General features: G+C 39.9%; 1 protein-coding gene across 1 annotated transcript; it reads left to right on the plus strand.

Annotated features, from left to right (window-relative positions):
* Nucleotides 1-1,229: 1,229 nt before the first annotated feature.
* On the plus strand, nt 1,230-23,146 carry PRDM4 (PR/SET domain 4). Its single transcript, XM_012772785.2, has 12 exons — nt 1,230-1,412; nt 1,605-1,871; nt 4,884-5,017; nt 6,589-6,774; nt 9,013-9,807; nt 14,482-14,631; nt 15,988-16,106; nt 17,099-17,184; nt 17,806-17,933; nt 18,552-18,866; nt 20,007-20,175; nt 21,472-23,146. The coding sequence occupies exons 2-12, from the start codon at nt 1,861-1,863 to the stop codon at nt 21,782-21,784; spliced, it is 2,406 nt and encodes an 801-aa protein (XP_012628239.1). The 5' UTR covers nt 1,230-1,412; nt 1,605-1,860; the 3' UTR covers nt 21,785-23,146.
* Nucleotides 23,147-23,363: the final 217 nt, after the last annotated feature.

A 23,363-nucleotide genomic window follows, 5' to 3' on the forward strand; every position in this document is an offset into this window, starting at 1 on the left:
TAATTCTGATGAAGTTCAATTTGTCAAGTTTTTAATAGTTTGTGATTTTTGTGCCCTATCAAGGTCACAAAGATTTTTGGCTATATTTTCTTCTATACAATATTATAGTTTTAGCTCTTATATTAATCTGACCCAATTTTTATGTACACCTCTGAACTTAACAAAATTATTCAAAAAGAATGGACACCAATGGAGAGCGAGCATTCAGCCCTCGATCAGATACATCACCATCCTCTAGGCCTCAAGTTTGAAGTGGTATTTCAAGGAATACTGTCTCTCACTTGTGATATGAAGACTTTCTTGGTCTAGATTTCTGTTTGTTGTCAACGGAGAGTGAAACCAGTGTGACCTGCCAACGTTCAGTTTCCTCATCCGGAATGTGCTTTCTGCTGCTGAGAAGTGAAGGAAGGGAAACACTGAGAGTTGACGCCACTCCTGGCTCTCGTCCAAAATAATTGTGTGTATCTCTGCTCTTGCATATTAGATTGAATTTTCAAAATTCACCAGTCCCCACTAGACGGCAAGCAGTTGAAGGTGAGGACCTGTGTCTTCTTCTGTAACCCCGAGTTCGAGATGTACTGCAAAGAGCGCTCACGGAGCGAGAGGAGGAAGTCCCGGGCGTGCTGCTCGGCGGGCCGCGGAAGCTGCCCGGCAGCGCGGCGCAGTGTCGAGGTCCCCGCCTCTCGAGCTTGGGGCCTTTGTCCTTTCAAGCCGTCCCAGCACCCCCAGCGTTCAGCACAGTACCTGGCACGCAGTAGAGAACGAACCGCAAAGAGAGAAGGGGAAGGAAATCTGTATAAAACACCAATCACCATTTATGACATGAAACTGGGAAACTGGACAATCTTCAAGTGTAAATACAGCGACAAAAACTCGGGATATAATCCCAATTCCTCCTGGGCAAAACTGCTAACTCTCTGGGCTAAATCCTTTACTTCGAGTTTTGGGGGTTTGTGTGGACCCACGCTTCCCAAGTAGGGTAATGTCCTCAAGACTGAAACCCTGAGTCTCCGGTATTTAGGCGACTGAGAACACACCCCTTGCGCGCACCAGCAGCCCTGGTCGCCTAGCAACTGTGGGTCGATCGCTCGGCGCTCGATTCCATCGAGCCGCAGAGAGAAGCGACGCTCCACGCCGAGCCTCTCGCGGCCCGACCGCTCCGGCCCGGGTCTCGGCGGTGCGCACGCGCAGAGGGGGGCGGGCGGAGCGGCGGGCGCCCGGAGTGGCTGAGGGGCCGGAAACGCGCCGCCGAGGGTGCGGCCCTGAGGAGGCGTCGGGCCGGGCGGGAAACGTTAGGCGAGCGGCCCCGGGGGCGAGGGGGCCGAGCGGGCGGGGAGGGCCTCAGGCGAGCTCTGCCCGGATGAAGAACAAAGCGGCGGGGCAGGCGCGCGCGCCCCCCGCGCAGCCGGCAGGTGGGCTGCGCGCGGCCCGGCCGGGGCGGGGCGAGGCGGCGCTGCCCGGCCTGCGGGCCCCATGCCGGCGGGGGAGTCGGCTGCCCTTGGGAGGCGGTGTCCGCGGCGCCTCGGGCTCTCCGGTGGCGAGAAGACGGGGGCTGCATCCTCCTCGCGTCTTTGGTGACCTCTCTTGTCCCTCATTTCCCCCAGGTTGGGCAGCCCCCCTCCCGAAGCTTCTGGAGGAAAGGCCTCGGGTGTCCCCCGGCATGCCCCATCCCATGGCGGGGTGCGCGGCCACCGGCCGTCGGGAGAAGTCGGGCGGCCCCGGCCGGCCCCGGGGACGAGTGGCCGCGTTGGTCCAGCGGTTGTAGACAAGATGCGGTAGCACGTGACCCTGGAACGCAAACCCAGATGCCGGTTCCCCGCTACCCCTGCGCTCTTTTCTCTGACACTTGGCCCCTAGCAGATGCATCACAGGTGAGTGGGGAGGTGGACTTCAGCGCTGGTGACGTCTTTGGAAACCATTTGGCAAGTGAATGTCCAGAGTTGATGCCTTTGTGTGTGCGCCTTTGGGCAGGTTATAGTATGATTGGAAATGAGTTTCTGTCCCTAAGGGAACAAGAAATCCAGAAACTAGTGTTGGGTTGAATGTGCTCTTCATTCATCCTAATTTACTCCAAATGTGAAAAAAAAAGGAAAAAAATTAAAAAAATAAACATTTTTAAAATTTTTAAAATTTTTTCTATTTTTTTTTTTTACTTTTTTTCTTCTTTCCATGCATACTCAAGTCCAAGGCCTGTATGTTTAGCATGAGGACGATAAGACATGAATTTATTGACAATATTGAAACTGTCCATTGCATTTTGCAAAGTGGCTGTATTTTAGTTAGCTTCTTATATGTCATTGTAAGAAAAAGATATGAAATCAGAAACTGGCAGATGGTTACCTAGTTTAATTAGAAACACATACATAAAATGTGGAAGTATGTAGGGAATGATTTTACCACAAATGCGTTAGGAAGAAGAGAGAACTTAGTATCTTGATTCTATCCCTTCTTCCAAGATTGCTTCTTAGAATCCCATATGAGTACCGTAGTTAGAATAGAATCGCATTTTAGAATGAGAAACTCTTATGAAGATTGTTGGTACATTCCCTTCCTTCATCTGCCTTCTCTCTGTGGGATACTAGTTACCTTTGGTTTATGGCTGCTGAGGTCATCACATTTTAATGACTCACAACAAAGCAGAAATCTGCTGAGCTTCTCGCAATAAACTCTGGTTTGAACTGGTTTGAGAAAGCCTAGGACTCAACCTAGACACACCATTTTGATTTTTATCTCAAGATTAGATACATAGATTAATATTCAGGACTTTTCAGAATAAGAGTTGAAGCTACAGATTTTTAGTTGTACTTTTAAAAAATTATTGTAATCAATTGGTTGTAGGCTCCAGTGCTTGTAGTGTTTTAGTTATGGATTGTAGCAATAAAGAGTTACAGAAAAACTCTGTTTTAAACCAACTCAAACCTGAAACTTTCAAAAATAATGTACTTGTGTCTTCTTTAGGCTACAAGGATTTTTTGCATTCTTTTATAGCATAAAGTCTTTTCATTAATGTACTGTCCTTCATAAGGTATACCTCTTTTGCTGTGTGTTTCTAGCTGTCTTTTTTATAAGGATAATGCATTTGCTTCGCTCTATCCAATCAAAAAAAAAAAAAACAGAGTGCCTGTTCTATATAGGGTACTGTATTGGATTAGTCTTGTACATTTCATTAATGTTTGAGAGTTTAGTTTTATGGCATACCTGGCCAGGGATAAAGGTGAAGCCTATAGATATAGAATAATGCAGGAAACAGGTCTGTGTGGAACTTTAAATATATCCCACAATATAAATAGGTCCTAATGTATTGGAACTGTGTAAAAGCAATGCAGTTCTTTTACTGTAATTATCTTGTTATTGTAGTTAAGAACTTGGGTTTCATTCAGTCCAGAGGATGAAGCAAAACAAAAACAAAAACAAAAACAAACAAAAAAAAGAACTTGGGTTTCTTAAATTAGACGTATCTGAATTTAAATCACAGCTCTGCTTCTTACTAGTTAATGTGATTCTGGGGTTAAGTTTCTTAGCTTCTATGAATCTTAGTTTCCTCATCTTTAAAATGGGATTAAGGTGGGTCTAGGTGGCTCATGCATGTAATCCTGGCACTCTAGTAGGCCAAGGCAGGAAGATTACTTGAATTCCAAGAGTTCAGAGACCAGCCTGAGCAAGAGTGAGACCCTGTCTCTGCTAAAAGTAGAGAAATTAGCCTGGTGTGAGTGGCATGCAGCTGTAGTCCCAGCTACTTGGGAGGCTGAGGCAAGAGGATCGCTTGAGCCTAGAAGTTTGAGGTTGCAGTGAGCTACGGTGACACCACTGCACTCTAACCAGGGTGACAGAGTGAGACTCTATCTGGACAACAACAACAACAAAAAGAGTGGGATTAAGAATAATACCTTCCTCATAGGAATTATGAGGATTAGGAGAGAGAGTTACATGGAAATCACTTAGCCTACTGCCTAGCACATGGTAAGGGAGTAATAAATTTTAGCTGTTACTGTTCTCAGGTTGACTGATAAATGTCATTGCAATTTTTCCATGGGAAAGATATGGCACTTCTTCAATATCATTGATCATTTGAATGAGACCCATTATCACTTTAACTCCTTGTAAATGATTGGTAAAAGTTCCTTGAGTAGGTTAAAACAAATTGCCCAAAAAACTACTGGTTTGAAGTATAAGCCAGTTGGAGAAAATAAATATTGTAAAAGGAAAAGCTCAGGTGATTTAAAAAACCAAACTTGGCCGGGCGTAGTGGCCGATGCCTGTAATCCTAGCACTCTGGGAGGCCGAGGCAGGCGGGTTGCTTGAGGTCAGGAGTTCAAAACCAGCCTGAGCGAGACTCCATCTCTACTAAAAAGAAAGAAATTAATTGAGCAACTAAAAATATATATACACAAAAATTAGCCGAGCATGGGTGGCGCATGCCTGTAGTCCCAGCTACTCGGGAGGCTGAGGCAGTAGGATCGCTTGAGCCCAGGAGATTGAGGTTGCTGTGAGCTAGGCTGATATCACAGCACTAACTCTAGCCTGGGCAACAAAGTGAGACTCTGTCTCTAAAAAAAAAAAACTCTCATTGCTAGTGTGCTCTAAGGATTGCAAATTTTGCTTTAGATGGTATGCATAGGGTTTGGATCAAGGTAGACCTGAATTCAAATCCTGTTTCTGCTATGTGACATTGACAAGTTAGTTAATGTCTCTGAATCCCAGTTTCCTTATCAGTAGAAAGAATATGGCACTAGCTATCTAAGAGAATTGTGAGCATAAAAATGAAGTAATAGTTGCCCAAGTCCCATTTCCCCATCTGCATTATTTCAGGTTCTTCAATATCTTAATACAGAGTCAGTCACAGGTAATTTTTGCATAACTAGTTGTGTATACTCTTTTTCCAGGATGAATGAAATGAACCTGAGCCCAGTGGGGATGGAGCAGCTGACTTCATCCTCTGTGAGCAATGCCTTGCCAGTCTCAGGAAGTCACCTGGGGTTGGCTGCCTCACCCACTCACAGTGCCATCCCTGCCCCAGGTGAGTGGTAAGAGAGAGCCTCTGCATTTTATTACTTAACTGTGGTACCAGTTCTAAATGGAGCCTAGAGGAGATCAGAGCCCCTTTAGGGGTAGAAGAGAAAAGCCAAGCAGGCCTGAATGGTGGTTCCACATGTGGCAGATAATGAAATAAAACATTTTTGTAGAATATTAGAGTTCTAATGGATAGAAGTAGCAGTTTTTTCTGATAGTCCTCTTTTGGGTTCGTAGCCTTTTGTCCAGAGCTGTAACGAACTTGGTGTTTTATACAGGGCTACCCATTTGTCTGGTTCACACCTTGGCACCCTGTCCCTGGGTTAATAGAAGAGAATCAGTTAAAGTTACTCTAATAATTATTCCCAGAAAACATGGGGAATTGAGCTTTGTTTTCTCCCGGATTTGAAACTGAATGGTGGCAACTGCAAATGTGCCAGGCCTAGAATTATGAGGAAAGAGGTGTGGTACCAGAGATGCAGCAGCTATGTGGAAGTCCAAATGAGCCTCCACACTCAGGAGAATAATGTAGGAAAAACATATTTTTCCCCATTACTGTACTTTTAAAACTTTTTTTTCTTCTTGGTTTCATTTTCTTTTTCTATTGAAATGGAAAAGCTATTCTCAGGGATCTGTGATATTATATTGGACTTTATCAAAATAGGAGTTAATGTTTAGGAGTATTTTAAATAATTCTATAAGTTGTTTAAATAGTTTTCTGTAGAGAATTACCTGCTTAATTAGTAAACTGCAGCAGTTAAATAAGACCTAGAGTCTCTTCACATTCCTTTACGTGTCCACAAAAGAAATTTTTAAAAAATTTTATTAGTTGTTAACCCATTTGATTGTCTCTTAGGCATTCCTTTTAGTGGACACTCTTGTTAAGGAGGAAAAGCCTATTAAAAAATATTGCCCCTGGCAAAAATATGCAAATCAGCACTGCCCAAGTTGGTGAGTATTCATCATGATACTTAGGCACAGTAAGAGTCACTCCAACACTTTGCAAGTAGATATAATCCAAGGTTTAAATTTTTTACCAATTGTGAAGTGCAGCATATATACAAAAGATTGTATGAAAGTGTGTATGTATGTTAATAGTTTTACATTTAATTTTAAGTTAGATTATTTTCCAAGTAGAAATGATAGATTCTCACCATATAAAATGGAAGATATAATAACATTTTAAAATGTAAAAAAAGGTCATAATATCACTAATCAGGGACCACTCCTGTGAACATTTTGTTTTCTTCCATTGTTTTTTTCTGTATATAATTTGCTTTCTTAAATTGTATTTAAACTAGATTTTTAATTGTAAATGAAATGTTTTGGTATTTAATAGCAATACACACAACTGGAGCATCAACTTGGCAGTTTAAAACTAGAGAACTAACTTTGAGACTAGGACTACTTTGTTTAGTCCTGTTTGTGGATTTTTTCACAGCATCATCTATCTGAAAAGGGTTACTAGGTGAGATTTTTGCCCATGTGCAGAAACCTTTCTAAGAGTTTAGCCAGTGGATATACAGAGAATTTTTAAATGCTACCTTCTTTTAATTGGAAAAAAACATCTTTTTGTAGGTTTGCCAGTGGCAATTCCAAACCTGGGTCCTTCCCTGAGCTCTCTGCCTTCTGCCTTGTCTCTGATGCTCCCAATGGGTATTGGGGATCGAGGGGTGATGTGTGGGTTACCTGAAAGAAACTACACCCTACCTCCACCACCTTACCCTCACCTGGAGAGCAGTTACTTCAGAACCATTCTACCTGGTAAGTGTTATACTTAATTGGGATGTTAGAAAAAAAAGGATAGATCCAGCTTATAACCTCAGTTCCTGAAGATTTGAATAACACTCTTTTCTGTTTGTCACTATTAGACGCTAATCTCTAGATGGGAAAATATGTCTTTGTATTTTTGTACCTTTCCTCTTAGAATGTACATATAGCACATTAATATGGCATTTTGATTAAACTAAATTTCTTAATTGCACACAAATAGTTTCTCTTCTTTCTCCTTCAATATCTCCTTCATTCAATATTCATAATTCTGCAGTTAAAATTCCTGTCAACTCTACAGCATCCTGCTGCAGTGTTGTTTTTAAAAGTTTATTGAATTTTTATTCTATTATAAAAGTATATACTCATTTGAGAAAATTAAGCAAATAAGAAAAGCGGGGAACCACTTATTCCCATCATCTCTCTTTTTGCTGTACCTCCTTCCTATCTTTTTTATTAGTATACAATATAGGTTTTGACCATTTTTCATAATTTTTTATTTTTTAGAGACAGGGTTCTTACTCTGTTGCCCAGGCTGGAGTGCAGTGGCATGATAATAGCTCACTGCAGCCTTGAACTCCTAAGCTCAAGCAATCTTCTTGCCTCAGCCTCCCAAAGTGCTGGGTTTACAAGCATGAGCCACTATGCCTGGCTTGTTTTTCATGATTTGATACCATGTTTTTTTAAAAGAGATGGGATCTCAGTATGTTGCCCATGCTGTACTCGCACTCCTGGGTTCAAGTGATCCTCTTGCTTTAGCCTCCCAATAGCTGGGACTACAGGCATATCGCCATGCCTGGCTTAAGACCATATTTTCTAAACAGTTGTTTATTTTTTTCACTTAATATCTTTCTCTGCTTTTACGTAGTTATTTTCCTTTGCCACTACACGGTTTTCATACTTATTATTTTTAATGATGTGTTAAATTCTACTAAATGGATATTTGGTGGTTAATTATATCAGGCTTTATTATTGGACAGTTTGGTTTTTCCAGTTTTTTATTACCATTGTGACTAAAGCTCTCAAGAATTTCTTTGTGTATAATATTTACAAAATGCATAGAGAAGATTATCTTAAGTGGAATTTTTTGCACAAGAGGGTATGAACATTTTTGAGGTTCATAAAAGATATACTTTCCAAGCCAGGTATGCTGGGTGCATGCCTGTGGCCCCAGCTACATAGGAGGCTGAGGCAGGAGGATCGCTTGAGCCCAGGAATTTAAGACTACAATGAGCTATGCTCACAGCATTGTACTCTAGCCTGGGTGAAAGATGAGAACTTGTTTCTTAAAAAATGCATATATTGGCCAGGCATCGTGGCTTATGCCTGTAATCCTAGCACTCTGGGAGGCCGAGGCGGGCAGATTGCTCAAGGTCAGGAGTTCGAAACCAGCCTGAGCGAGACCCTGTCTCTACTAAAAATAGAAAGAAATTAATTGACCAACTAAAAATACATATACAAAAAAATTAGCCAGGCATGGTGGCTGTAGTCCCAGCTACTTGGGAAGTTGAGGCAGTAGGATCGATTGAGCCCAGGAGATTGAGGTTGTTATGAGCTAGGTTGATGCCATGGCACTCACTCTAGCCTGGGCAACAAAGTGAGACTGTGTCTCAAAAAAAAAAAATGCATATATTTATACACACACACACTCTCTTTCCAAAGAGGTATTAGTAATTTATACTCCTACTGGCAGGGAAGCATTTACCATTGCACCACAACCGTACAAGCATGAGTGTTAATTTTTTGTTTGTTTTAATAAAGCAGGTACAATTGTAACTTGTTTTGAATATATTGATGTGTTATAATAGTTTAATAAAGTAAAAATTACATCAAATTAAATTTTATTTTTCACATAGAAAACCTGCTTTTAAATCATTTTACCTTTTAATAATTAGTAGAGCAAATTTTAGCACCTTAGGACTCAGGAATTGCAACTATGTATATATTAAAGGCAGCATTTAAATGATTAATTTCTTGTCAGCTTCAAAGGAATATATAATACATATTTATATATTATATAAAGTATATAATTTAGGATTTCTCAGTTTTACAAGAAATAATTATGGCATGTGTATGTTGGTATTTATAAATTATTATATCTATTGATTAAAGAAGTAGGGGTTATTTTAACTTAGTTACATTTGTAAGGAAAAGAGCGATTGGTACTTAGAATTCTTTATATTTAACAATGTACTAAAACGTGTCTGATATCTCATCATTTCCTTTTCCTAGGCATTTTATCTTATTTAGCTGACAGACCACCTCCTCAGTATATCCACCCCAACTCTATAAATGTTGATGGTAATACAGCATTATCAATTGCCAATAACCCTTCAGCGCTAGATCCCTATCAGTCCAATGGAAATGTTGGATTAGAACCAGGCATTGTTTCAATAGACTCTCGCTCTGTGAACACACACGGTGCCCAAAGTCTTCATCCCAATGATGGCCATGAGGTGACCTTGGACACGACAATCACTATGGAGAATGTTTCTAGGGTTACCAGCCCGATCTCTTCAGATGGAATGGCAGAGGAGCTTACAATGGATGGTGTTGCAGGCGAGCATTCCCAAATCCCAAATGGCTCCAGAAGTCATGAACCTCTGTCTGTGGATTCTGTGAGCAACAACCTTGCAGCAGACACTGTAGGACATGGTGGTGTGATACCCATTCATGGGAATGGCCTGGAGCTCCCCGTGGTCATGGAGACAGACCACATCGCAAGTCGGGTCAACGGGATGTCTGACAGTGCCCTCAGTGACTCCATCCACACTGTGGCCATGAGCACCAACTCTGTAAGCGTGGCACTCTCTACCTCACACAACCTCGCCTCCCTAGAATCTGTTTCCCTCCATGAAGTGGGCCTGAGCCTAGAACCTGTGGCTGTTTCCTCCATCACCCAGGAGGTTGCTATGGGGACAGGTCATGTAGATGTATCTTCAGACAGTCTTTCTTTTGTACCATCTTCACTGCAAATGGAAGACTCCAATTCAAACAAGGAAAACATGGCAACCTTGTTTTCAATTTGTGAGTTTGTTTAGCCTTTCTCTTTTGGAAATGTTGATTAAAAGGGTCATCATCCCTAAGAAGTTTAGTTGCAAAGTTTGGCATTGATTGAGGGAGTATAGAATGTACTAGACTTTGGAATTTTTCTTTGCCTTTGTATTGTCCTTTATAGTAATGTGGTACCTTTTCTTCAAGTAAGCCAAATGATATATAAACATTTAGTTGGTTCTTGCAACATGCTCCTGAAGAAATGAAACATAAAGTAGTCATTTTGGTGTTTTACAGATAAGCATAGTGATGTGTGGTGGTATTTGTCTGTATTCTCAGCTACTCAGGAGGCTCAAGCAGGAGGATCTCTTGAGCCCAGGAGTTTGAGACTATGCACTATGATCGTGCCTATGAATAGCTACTGCACTCTAGCCTGGGCAACATAGCAAGACCTCATCTCTAAAAAAATAAAATAAAAAACCAGATAAATTTACTTAGCTCAATAATATTTAAGGTATTTTTCAAGTTTTTACGAATAGAGAGTTATAGGAGTACACCACAATAAAGCTATTCTGTGCAACATGCCTTGTGCTTTTTAAACATAAGTCCAAAAATAAATTATTAGATTACTTTTATAACCCAATGGAAAACTGTAGGAGGATATAAAGTTGCTATTTTTTTTTTTTCTCAGAACGCACATAAATTCCATAGTTAGGGATATAACTCATATAACTCTCATTGGGCAACAATATAAAACAGTTGATTTTGGCTGGGCACGATGGCTCACACCTGTAATCCTAGCTCTCTGGGAGGCTGAGGTGGGAGGATTGCTTGTGCTCAGGAGTTTGAGACCAGCCTGAGCAAGAGTGAGACCCTGTTTCTACTAAAAATACAAAAAATTAGCTGGGCATAGTGGCGCATGCCTGTAGTCCCAGCTACTCAGAAGGCTGAGACAGAAGGATTGCTTGAGCCCAGGAGTTTGAGGTTGCTGTGAGCTAGGCTGACGCCACGGCACTCTAGCCAGGGTGACAAAACAAGACTCTGGAGCAAAAAAAAAATTGATTTGTTATTGTCACTATGTACTTTGTGCAGGAAAAGTATTGAGTGCTTACTATATGCCAACCTCTTTGCTAGAGGCTACAACGAGTATGTGACGTTTAAGGGGCTTATACACTGATAGGAAGCATAAACAAGTCAATAGTCTGTCACAATACAGTATGGTAAGTGCAAAGATGGGGGTAATTGCATGGCACCAAAGTAGCCTGAGGGGGAGCAGCTAACCAGGCCATGGAAGGGTCAAGGAAGACTTCACCAGAGGAGGTAACCTACACATTAGCATAGACCTTAAGGACAAGAAAGATGTAGGCCAGAGGTCCTCAAACTTTTTAAACAGGGGCCAGTTCACTGTCCCTCAGACTGTTGGAGGGCCAGACTATAGTTTAAAAAAAAACTATGAACAAATTTCATGCACACTGCACATACATATCTTATTATGAAGTAAAAAAGCAAACGGGCAAAAACACCCGCATATGGCCCACGGGCCGTATTTTGAGGATGCCTGATGTAGGCAGTTGAGAGAAAGACAGGAGTCAGCACCTATAAATGCTTAGAATCATGAATGGGTCAGAATTGCTGAAGCATAAAATAGAGGTGAGGAGAAGGGGTTACTTGGTAAGAGAACTAGGAACTATAATACAAAGGCTCTAATGAGACCAGTCAAAGGTTATAAGGAGTGAGGGTTGGAGTCGGGTTCTGTTGCAATGTAGGATAAATTTGTTAGAGGCAAGCAGGGTCTGGTCTGGAAGATAATGCCATAATTTAAGTGAAGGGTTGTGATTTTCCAACCTAGAGTACAGGTAATTAGGATGAAGAAAAGTGGAAGATATATACATAGAACTCAGTTGAGCTTGTTGATAGAATGAAGTTGGGGGAAGGAAAGGATTAAGGAGAAAACCCCGGTTTCTGACATGGAAAACTAGGTAGATGGGATAATGCAAGGCGGAGGAGGATTTGATTATTATTAAAATTTTTTTCTGGAGGTGTGATGGTGACTCCAGTTTTAGACATGTTGATTTCAGTGTTTGTAAGAAAACCACTAGAGATGTCTAATGAAAAGTTGACTGTAGATCTCAGAGATCTGTCTGGAAATATTTAAGGATCATGAACATTAAGATATTAATTGTGGCCATGGAAGTAGGATGGGGTGAGAGTGGGGAATGAGAAGAGAGGAGGGCAAAGGATATCAGGGTACAGCAGCACAGGAAGAGCCGCCAAAGTAGACTGAACAGGAGGGTCAGAAAAGAGCAGGAGGAAGCCCAGGATGACATGGTGCCACAGAAGCCAGGCAGTGGGGAGACCTGTACTAACCTTTTGAAGTCTTGAATTTAGAATTTTTAAATATTGTAATCCAAAAAAGAAATTAATTTGAGGCTCATGAATTTAGCAAATGATAAGAGGTGACGGAAATAAACCTACTGATCCTTTCCTAAGTGGGAAGCAGAACTACTTCTAAACGTGTGTATCTTTTTAAATGAAATATAATTTACATATACATTTTAAAGTGTACAATTTAGTGGTTTGTAGTTTATTCACAAGGTTGTCCAAATATCACCACTACCTATTTCTGAAACATTTTAATCATCCCCATAAGGAAACCTCATACCCATTAGTAGTCACTCCCCATTCCTTCCTCCCCATCATTCTCAGGCAACCTCTAATCATCGTGGATTTGCCTATTCTGAACATTTCATATAAATGGAATCATAATGATATGTAGCTTTCCGTGTCTAGCTACTTTCCCTTAGCATAATTGTTTTTGTCAGTCATCCATGTTATAACATGTATGTCATTCCTTTTTATGGCTGAATAATATTCTGTAATGTGGGTATATTACATTTTTCTTATTCATTTATCAATTGGTGGACAATTTGGGTTGTTTCTACTTTGGCCATTCTGAGTAATGCTGGTGTGAACCACTACCCTCATGTACAAGATTTTGTATGAACATATATTCTTAAATATATATTTAGTAGTAGAATTGCTCTATATTTAACTTTTTGAAGGAGTGGCAGACTGTTTTTGTGTTATTTTATAATCCTGGCAGCAGTGTATGACAGTTCCAATTTTTCCACACTTTTGCCAACACTTCATTTCCTTCCTTCCTTCCTTCCTTCCTTCCTTCCTTCCTTCCTTCCTTCCTTCCTTCCTTCCTTCCTTCCTTCCTTCCTTCCTTCCTTCCTTCCTTCCTTCCTTCCTTCCTTCCTTCCTTCCTTCCTTCCTTCCTTCCTTCCTCCCTCCCTCCCTCCCTCCCTCCCTCCCTCCCTCCCTCCCTCCCTCCCTCCCTCCCCCCCCCATCCTTGTGAGTGTGAAGTGGCTTGTCATTGTGGGGTAGTGTGATTTTTTTTTTTAAGAGTTGGGGTCTTGCTTTGTTACCCAGGCTAGACTTGAACTCCTGGGCTCAAATGATCCTCCACCTCAGCCTCCTGAGTAGCTGGGACTATAGATGTGTGATACTATGCCCGGCTGCATAGTAATTTTGATTTGCATTTTTCTAATGACTGATGATGTTAAACACCTTTTATGTACTTAATGGCCATGTGTGTATTTTCTGTGGAGAAATTTTCTAAGCATTTTTTGCAGTATGAAATCTGAATATCCTGTTTGGAGGTGATTCCCCTTAAGAGCAGTGGAGAATCAGTTATGTGTGTGTAGAGGATCTTGAATCTGATAATTCAAAGAATTTTTAATCAAGTAGTAGTTGAAGAAGTAATGTTATTACTGTTTTGCCTAAATATGAAAACTCATTGTTTTATGGCACAAGTAGAAGTTTCTAATGTGTTGCTTAAGAATATAAGACGCTTAGATGGCTGTGGTTTATGTATTCTAACTATTTTGTGAATGAATTTGGAAGGTTTGAACTCAGCTATTTACTAATAGTGTCATAAATACTGTTCCTTAACAGAGGGAAAGGAAAGTATAAAGAATAGACAAAAGAAGATTTATGGAAGACACTCATAAGCTGGTAAAAGTGAACTTGTAAGAATAGAGAATAGTATATGAAGGCAGCACTCTCTGTGACAGTGTAAAAAGAAAGACCATGTAAACAATAAGAAATTAAGAGTTTAAAGCAAATATATCTGCAAGAATATGATTTTGCCTGCCTTTTAAAAGAGCAGATTGCATTTTTGTTTTTGACTTAAGAATGTGTCATCAAAACTTGGTTGAGCATTATGTAGTGAAGCAGAAGAGTGCAGTGGTACAGCTGGCTCTGACTCCATTGTCTTGTAATGTCATCTACATGTTGCCTTTGCATGACAAACATTTCAACTTAGTTTCTCTTGCAGTTCAGAACTAGGATATTTTGGACTTTAGAACATCATATCTAAATGTATTATTTATCTACTTAATGCAAGGGCCAATGTACTTGATTGTGAAAGTAATAATCAGTGTTTCTTTTATGCACTGAATAGGAAACCAGTCCTGTTGGATAAAAAGAAAAAAATCATGTCTTATTAGAGACTGAAGAGTGGTATAAAAGTGATTATATATTTTAGTGTAAGAAAGTGGTTGTTTGATCAGAATATTTCTACTAGAACCTTGCTTCTTACTGGTTACATGTTAATAATTTGCATTTAATTTAAAAACCATGTGGTAGTTTAGCCTGCTTGAAGTAAACCCATTTGTGTTGCTCACATTTGCTATCCACAGGGTGTACTCTCTGTGACCGAGCCTATCCCTCAGACTGCCCTGATCATGGACCAGTGACTTTTGTTCCGGACACTCCAATAGAGAGCAGAGCAAGGCTTTCTCTCCCAAAGCAGCTTGTTCTCCGCCACTCAATTGTGGGAGCAGAAGTTGGTAAGGACCTTGGAACCATAAAACCCCATAAAGTCTCTCCATCCTTTGTAGGATAGAGTTGTAAAAGTGGATGTGTATAATTTATTGATTATTTTTGTTTGATCCAAAAAGTCAATTTATGGCTTAATATTTATGCTTTTAGGCAATATTTGTTTTGTCCACTGGTGATAACAATAAATTAAGTTGAAAACTATATTGGGAAACTTCATCTCTTAGAATCAGAACTGAATGGAGGAAAGAATCCTGGCCTGAGTCTTTGAAGCCTTGACTTCTATTCTCAGCTCTCTCATCCTCTAAAAATTATCCTAACAATACAATCCTTGGAATTTAGTTTCCTTTATACAAACATGGGAATTCACCACTGATAACTTTATGGCACAAAAGGTATTCAGATCCAATGTTTATAAATTGTCTAATAACTCCTTAGGAATAAGAAATGTAGACAGCCAGAGTTTACTTACCCTTATTTGAATTTAGCATGGTTTCTGAGTTACTGTGCCATTTCTTTGAAAACATAACATTAGGTTCATTATTCTTTCAGCTTCAGCTTGAGCATGAGTTATTGAAAGCACTGAATAGCTTAGATAATGATAATATAGAGCAGAGCTTTAAGCACAGATTTTAGAAGTTTATTTTATAGTAATTGCTTTATATTTGTACAATAGAACAATGTCTGGATTTTTTAACATAGTAACTCTAAAATTATATATTTGGAAAGACATGGTTAGGTTCTTTTTGTATAAAAGTGAGTTACAGGGTCAAGATTTATTTATTTATTTTTTTAAGAGATAGGGTCTCATTCTGGCACCCAAGCTGAAGTGCAGTGGTGAGACCATGGTTCATTGCAGCCTCCAATTCCTGGACTCAAGTGATCCTCCTGCCTCAGCCTTCCAAGTAGTTAGGACTACAGGCACTACCACCACACCTCGCTACTTTGTACAAATATTTTTGTAGAGACAGGGTCTTGCTATGTCGACCAGGCTAGCCTGGTCTCGAACTCCTGGCTCAAGCAATCATCACACCTCGGCCTCCCAAAGTGCTGGGATTACAGGTGTGAGCTACTGTGCCTGGCCAAGAATTTCTGATACCGCTTCTTACTCAGCATTTCTTGTGAGCCCCATGTAATCTGTTCATTATGTTTCGTATACTTACAGGCTAGGACACACAAGGCTTAGCTACCTCTCAGGAGTGCTAGCGTATCAGTTCTTAGGTTCACTGAAAATTAGATTCTTTGTGTGGGTTAAGCACCTTTCTCTCTACTCCCATGTTAGACCAGGCGGGGAAAGCACCTCTCTCTCTGTCTTCTATTAGTTGTTTAAATAATTGATTGTGTAGTTGGTATCCTTCCACTGATAGGTGTATGGGCAGGAGAAACCATTCCTGTGCGGACTTGCTTTGGGCCTCTTATTGGCCAGCAGAGTCACTCCATGGAAGTAGCAGAATGGACAGACAAAGCAGTTAACCATATCTGGAAGGTCAGTGTTGATGAAAGTTTTCTGTGACTTTTGGCTGTTTTTGTTATAATGAAGTATTTAAAAAGTGATATAAAGTCAGAATCAGCCAGGACTGATACAGTGCTATTTACCTGCCAATCATTTATTTAATATTACATCCTCTCTATTATTCTTGGTAGCCAAGCTATAATATATATCAAAGCACCAGCTATAGGAAATAGAGGACAAGCTATTTTAGTCTCCATATTGTGAGGTAATAATCATTTTATGCATTTTAAGTACTTGTGGCAGCGGAGGCCATGGACTTTGTTTATATAATAAAAGTCTTATTTTGTAATCAGCTAAAACATTCCTCAAATATTTACCTTGGGAAACAATTCTAGAATTAGAAGCTAAGGTTATTTCTGTAGTTTTCTAATGGGAGGGGCTAGAAATGCAAGGTTTTGACATAAACAGCTATTCCTGTAATGTGTTTATCTAAAAATCTTAGTCAGTGTGTTGGGAATGAGGTTTACAAAATTGAAGAGAGGGGAAAAATGAGTCTTACGATAATTGGAAAGGTAAGGTACCACTGTTATCAGGGACTTCAGTTTTGGTGTCCAAAATAGAATGTAAGAATGCTAGATCCAGTTGGAAAACCGAGAAAGAATGGTCCTCTGCCTTTAATGGACATTCATTCATTCATTGCCTACTGTGTAGTATGTGATTAAGACAGGTAGACAAGTAGACTAGTTTTTTGTCTTTTCTAGGGAAAAGGTGAATAATCAAGAGCAAAGTCATTCTCTTCATTGAGCACTAACTGTAGGTCTTTTATGATCTTTACCATATTACTGGGAATAGGGAGGTTGGTGAAATGATGAGCATGTTGGAGAAGGCAATCCTATATTTTCACACTGACTGGGAAAGCTGTGACCTATTGCAAATGAGTAAATGAGATGATTGTTGACTGAATTTAGTGTGGTACTTTATTGCTTGCCAGTTCATTTGACATGTGTGGGCTTTCCCATTGGCAGATATACCACAACGGTGTCCTAGAATTCTGCATCGTTACAACTGACGAAAATGAATGTAATTGGATGATGTTTGTGCGCAAAGCCAGGTAAGAGTAGTCTTGGGTGAGAGAAATAGTTACTGTTCAGATGTTTTTAAATAGGAAGCTTTGCATGAAATGGGAAAGAATCGAAGAATCCAAATTACACCAATACTTGGGCATACTTAAAGGCTAAGGATTTTCAACTTCTTCACCCCAATAGTGGTTGACTAATAGTGATTATGAGTTAAAACATATGAAACTGTTTATTCAGTTTACCAGTGCAATAAGGAACAATATATTCACCATTAAATACGCAAGTGGATGCCTTTTTGTTATACTGGCTATTAGTTACCCTGTCAGACTGTTATGGGAGTTAATTCTTGTTCATCTAGCTATCTGTGTCTTTTGTCACATTGTTTAAGACTTCATTGTATTTCCTTTTTTTTTTTGCTTCCAATAACAGACTCTAGTGTTTCTGACTATAAAAGGTAATCAACTGATGTATGGAAGTAAGAATTCTGTTTTTCTACAAGTCCCTCCTTTTAGGTAGTATAGGCAGTTACAAAATTGTTCCAGAGAAAATATTTCTACCTAAGCTTTCATATAGGATTTCACCATGAGGAGAATGATGTGTTTAGTATACATTTCAAAATTAATGTGTTTGATCTATTAAATGTGATAACTTAGGAATCGGGAAGAGCAGAATTTGGTGGCTTATCCTCATGATGGAAAAATCTTTTTCTGCACCTCACAAGATATCCCACCTGAAAATGAACTGCTTTTTTATTATAGCCGGGATTATGCTCAGCAGATTGGTAAGTTAATGTAAGACTTGTTTGTTATGAAGCTAGCATAGTAAAAGCACCAGGACTAGGAATAAAGTTTTGGTAATGGTTTACATATTAGCTGAAGCAAATCATGTGCCTTTGTATATATAAAAGCAATCTATTACTTTCATATTTGAGGTGTTTAAAATCTGTGAGATTCTTCATAAGCCAAACGTTATTGACCAGGCAGTATTCATATGAACTGATCTTTTACTTTCGTTTGGAGCTTTGAAGTTCCTAAGGCTACTTTCTGAGCCAGTACCATTGAGATTTAAGTTCATGAAGTATAGCAATTACCTTTGATTTGATTTAACCTCATAGGCTTTCTCTTTGCACTGTTTTATGATTACAAGTGATGTGTAAGAGTTTGTGTGTGCTAAAAAATATAAATATTTTGTCTAGGAAAGAGGACTTATAATCCAGTATTTACCAAGTGCTTTGTATGTGTCTAGTACACTGTTTTGGATGCTGGGGATAGAGCATTGAATAAGACAGTTTTATAGGTAGTGGGCAAATTGGAAATTCTGGTAGAAGGGAGAATCACAAGCAATAATTGTTAACATCAAGAGCAAATTTCAGGAGACATTGAGTAATTTTTTTTAATAGGTGTTCCTGAACACCCAGATGTACACCTCTGTAACTGTGGCAAGGAATGCAATTCTTACGCAGAGTTCAAAGCCCATCTGACCAGCCACATCCATAACCACATTCCTAGCCAGGGCCACAGCAGCAGCCATAGGCCAAGACACAACAAAGAAAGGAAGTGGAAGTGCTCGATGTGCCCCCAAGCATTTATCTCTCCTTCCAAACTTCATGTCCACTTTATGGGTCACATGGGTATGAAGCCCCACAAGTGTGATTTCTGTAGCAAGGCTTTTTGTGATCCCAGCAACCTGCGGACCCACCTCAAGATACATACAGGTAAGTTGTATTGGTCTGTCAGAATGGAATTTTCCCAGCAATTAGAAAATGCAGTAGTAAAGGCCTGGCAGAGGGATAGTATTGCAGGTGGAGTTACGATTTTCAGAGAAAGAATCCAGATTGCTTTTGGCAGACCTCACTGGATAGTGAACCTTGGTTAGATAATTGAGGTTCCTTGGAGGGTGTTACTTCCAGTTATTAAGATGACTCTCCAGGTGCCCCCACCATTGTTTGAAAGTGCTTGGAAAAATACAGTTAATAATCAGGAAGTTGATAAATGTGTTTGGAATGAAATTGAAGGAAATTCTATAGAAGAAGCCTGAGCTTCTCATTAGTGCTCACCCCTGCTCACCAGCCAGAGCTAATTTCTCTCCTTTGAATATAACTTGATAAACACTGCCAAGATTTGTTTTTTGAACTTCCATTTTCTAAACTCCCTTTCTTTTAGTACTTATTTCATGCATACTACAAAATAACTGATAAGTTTTAGCTTTCTAGGTTGGGTCATTTGTTCTCCAGATCTTTAAAAGGAGGCTTCTTCCTCATCTTTTGCATTAAGACTGAGTAGTTGCAACAAAGACCATATGGCTCACAAAGCCTAAAATACTATATGGCCTTTAAGAAAGGGTTTGCCGACCCCTAGCTTAGCAGGGTCTTAGTTTTGCATTCTTGGACAGATTTTATTTCATCCTGGGTTTATGAGGTCATATTATATGTATAAATAAGATATGAAAAAAACTATAAAATGTAGCTTATAAAAATATGTTTGCCTTTAGACATGTTCTAGAATACATGAGTTGTTTTTTGTTTAATGGGTTAGGGCACTAGGATTTTGAGTGATTTTTTTTTTTTTTCAAATTTTATATCATGTATCAGTTATGAACATAAAAAATAATACATATTTATGTCAGAGGTACTAAAGAGGAGGTATATTTATTAGCATTACTCACTTTGGTTGCAGAATACAAACTCAGTGGCTCTGAGTTGTTCTGGGTAGACAGCCCTAGAAAGTAAAGTTCCATTTACCAGTCAGCTCTGCATTATTCCTGCCTCTGCTACATACACATATATGTGCCTGTTTGTTTTGGGAATGCCAGCTGTTGTTGTATTTACAGGTTGATAATTTGGGTCAATTTGCAGGTCAGAAGAACTACAGGTGTACTTTGTGTGACAAGTCTTTCACCCAGAAGGCTCACCTGGAGACCCACATGGTCATCCACACGGGCGAGAAGAATCTTAAGTGTGATTACTGTGACAAGTTGTTTATGCGGAGGCAGGACCTCAAGCAGCACGTGCTCATCCACACACAGTAAGTTACCCTGTGGCCAAGACGTTGTGCCTCAGGTGGTGAGCTGTTGTGTGGCTGTAGCCAAGCCTGCCAACTCAAGGGTTTGGAAGTGCTGACTCATCATCTGTTTCCTGCCTTGATGCTGTGATAGATAGAGGCCTCCTGTGTTGCACATAGCTAAGCCAAGTTTGGAGCACTAAGTTTTTGGTTTCATCCTGGAAGATTTCACTTGTTTGCTTTTTTAAAAAAAATTTTCACATCTACTGTCTGTATTTTCTTTTACTCATGTTTTCAAAACATAACTCATTTGTTTAATAACGCTGGGAGGCCGAATTGGGTAGATTTCTCGAGGTCAGAAGTTTGAGGCCAGCCTAAGCAAGAGCAAGACCCGTCTCTACTAAAAATAGAAATTAGTCGGACAATTAAAAATATATAGAAAAAATTAGCTGAGCATGGTGGTGTGTGCCTGTAGTCCCAGCTACTCAGAGGCTGAGGCAGGAGGATTGCTTGAGCCAGGAGTTTGAGGTTGCTGTGAGCTAGGCTGACGCCACGGCACTGTAGTCCACCCGGGCAACAGAGTGAGATTCTGTCTCAAAAAAAATAAACAAAAAACACCCACCATAGTGAGATAGCATTATGTACTGGCCAACTGGCAAACGTTTTTAAATTCAAGTCTTTCAATTGTTGGTAAGAATATGGGGCAATAGGAATTCCCAATGATTGACATGTATATTGATACAACTACATTGGAAAACAGTTTGGCATGATCTCGTAAAGTTGAAGATATCCATATCCTTTGATTCAACTGTATTGCTCTTGGATATATACTCTAGAGAAAGTTATACATAATGCAGAGCAACTTACAAGTATGGAAATGTTCATAGGAGTCTTGCTTATGATTAAAAAAAAACCTGGAAACCACCAAAATATCCATTAGACAAATCCATTACCACGGATAATTTGTGGTATGTTTGTAAATAGTATGCAGCAGTAGAAGGAAACTAACAACTTACACTGGCAGCAACTTGAATGAATTTCACAAGCATCTTACTGAGTGAAGGAAGCAAGACATAAAAGAAATATACATAGTATGGTCCTATTTACATAGAATTCTAAAACAGGCAGAATCAGCCTTGCTGTTTAAAGTATACAAATGTTTTATGACTTCTGTATGATAGATCTCTTATAAAAAAAAAAAGCCTGATTTTAGAAGAGTAGAGCTTCTCGTATAAAGTCCCGAGGTTGTGAAGAATAAACGTCTGTCTCACTTGTCATTTGTAACCCCAAATCAAATGTTTTTTCTTGTATCCCTCTTAGAGAACGCCAGATCAAGTGTCCCCAGTGTGATAAGCTGTTCTTGAGAACAAATCACTTAAAGAAGCATCTCAATTCTCATGAAGGAAAACGGGATTATGTCTGTGAAAAATGTACAAAGGCTTATCTAACCAAATATCATCTCACCCGCCACCTGAAAACCTGCAAAGGGCCCACCTCCAGTTCATCAGCACAAGAGGAGGAAGAAGAGGATGACTCGGAAGAGGAAGATCTAGCAGACTCTGTGGGGACAGAAGACTGCAAGATTAACGGTGCTGTATATTCAGCGGATGAGTCTCTCTCTGCACATAAATAAAAGAAAAAAGAAGCAAGCGATTTTGTATGGATAATGCAAAGGGAAAAACACATAACCAGATATCCACTACAGTGGTTTTTTATATAAAGTGGTTCCTGATTTCTTTTCAGCCAGTAGTCAAAACAAACTTAATGGGAATGGATAAAGCACTTATAGAAGAGTATCCTAATGAAAACACTTTAAAACATTGGGAAAAGAGAGCATGTATCCTATTTTTAAGTGATGAATGGGGAGGAAAGTGTCAACTTTTGAGGTCTGTTTCTTATATACGTGATAATCTGGGAGATGCATTTATGCCAGAATCAGAGCTGTCTTCTGCCCATATTTATTGCAAGTTCTTCCATTATTCCATTTCCTCCTCGTCCTATGACTTGGCAACACTCTAAACTTGGTCCCTGCACCATAGCCATCCCGATTGCTGATTGTGTTTTATGCAGATTCTTGTGACTTACACTCATCCCAGAATGGGTTGGAACTCAGCAGTGTGTTATTTTGCAGGTAACAAGTTTAAAGCAGCACCTGCCTTAACCTCTCTTGGCTACTTGGGAGTTTAGGGTAGATCTTGCTTCCCAAATTTTCAGCAGGTACCTAGAGGGCAAATTAAAAAGGACAGGAAGTTAATAGGTAGTGATGGGAGAAGAAAAGGAGAAAAGCCTGGCTACTATCCAAGAAGCTAGATTTGATGGAAGCCAGAGCAAATCACCTGGTTATGGTTACATATTGTTACAAAGTCAGAGGCTTAGACTTGTGTCTCTCTGACTCCAGGAAAGCCTCCAGCCATTCAGACAAAGGGGACCTGGAGGTCTAGAGAGCCCAAATAATGCCTGCTGGATTGCCTCCTGACAGCAAGTACATGTGGACTCACCTGACAAAGTGGTACCTCAGCCCATGGAAGGGAAAGAAGGGTTTACCCTATGGAGAGTATCAAGACACCATTAAAATGTTGCCAATTCAGAACAAATGACTCCAAATGCATTGGTGTGTTTGCATAGTTAGGCCTTCCCAGTTGTCTCTGTGCTGAAGAACCTCACCAGAGAAGCATAGAAGATGCCAGAGGATTTGGAAGGTAAAGAAGGCTTATGGCACCACTTGGGTCTGTTTTCAGGTTCCCAGCTTAATTTATCCATCCACCTGGGCTTTTGTGTCTCCCATGCACATACAACTTTTAGAAAGAAGCAGACCCATCCTTAAGTTGACAGAGTTGAAGGAATGTGCGCTCTTGCTCAAAGGCACAACCTGTGGGCTGGAGTAGAGGACTCTGGTGGGAAGGTTTTGCTGCTAATGTATTTGTGGAATGAATGTATTTCATTCAAATCTGTATTCCTCTAGGAAGGATTAAAATAAAAACTTTTTTAAAATATAGGATTCTTCTTATAATGTGGTTTCGTGGAGGAAGGAGAGGATGAGTATGGGCTTTGGAGTCCTGCTGAGTGTTCTCTAATCTGGCTTTGCTGTGTCATGATGGTTTGTAACCTGAGGCAAATTATGTAGTCTCTCTGTGTTTACTTAACTGTAAATAGGGAATAATGAGTTCCCACTTCATGGTACTGTTGGGATGTTAAGTTAGTTAATACATGTT

Source organism: Microcebus murinus, chromosome 10 (assembly GCF_040939455.1).
Source record: "Microcebus murinus isolate Inina chromosome 10, M.murinus_Inina_mat1.0, whole genome shotgun sequence".
NCBI lineage: Eukaryota > Metazoa > Chordata > Mammalia > Primates > Cheirogaleidae > Microcebus > Microcebus murinus.

Bases quoted from the DNA above. Each gene is read 5' to 3' on its own strand.
- PRDM4 (XM_012772785.2), top strand. The intron at 9,808-14,481 runs GTGAGTTTGTTT...TGCTATCCACAG, and splicing joins GGCAACCTTGTTTTCAATTT to GGTGTACTCTCTGTGACCGA. The intron at 20,176-21,471 runs GTAAGTTACCCT...TATCCCTCTTAG, and splicing joins CACGTGCTCATCCACACACA to AGAACGCCAGATCAAGTGTC.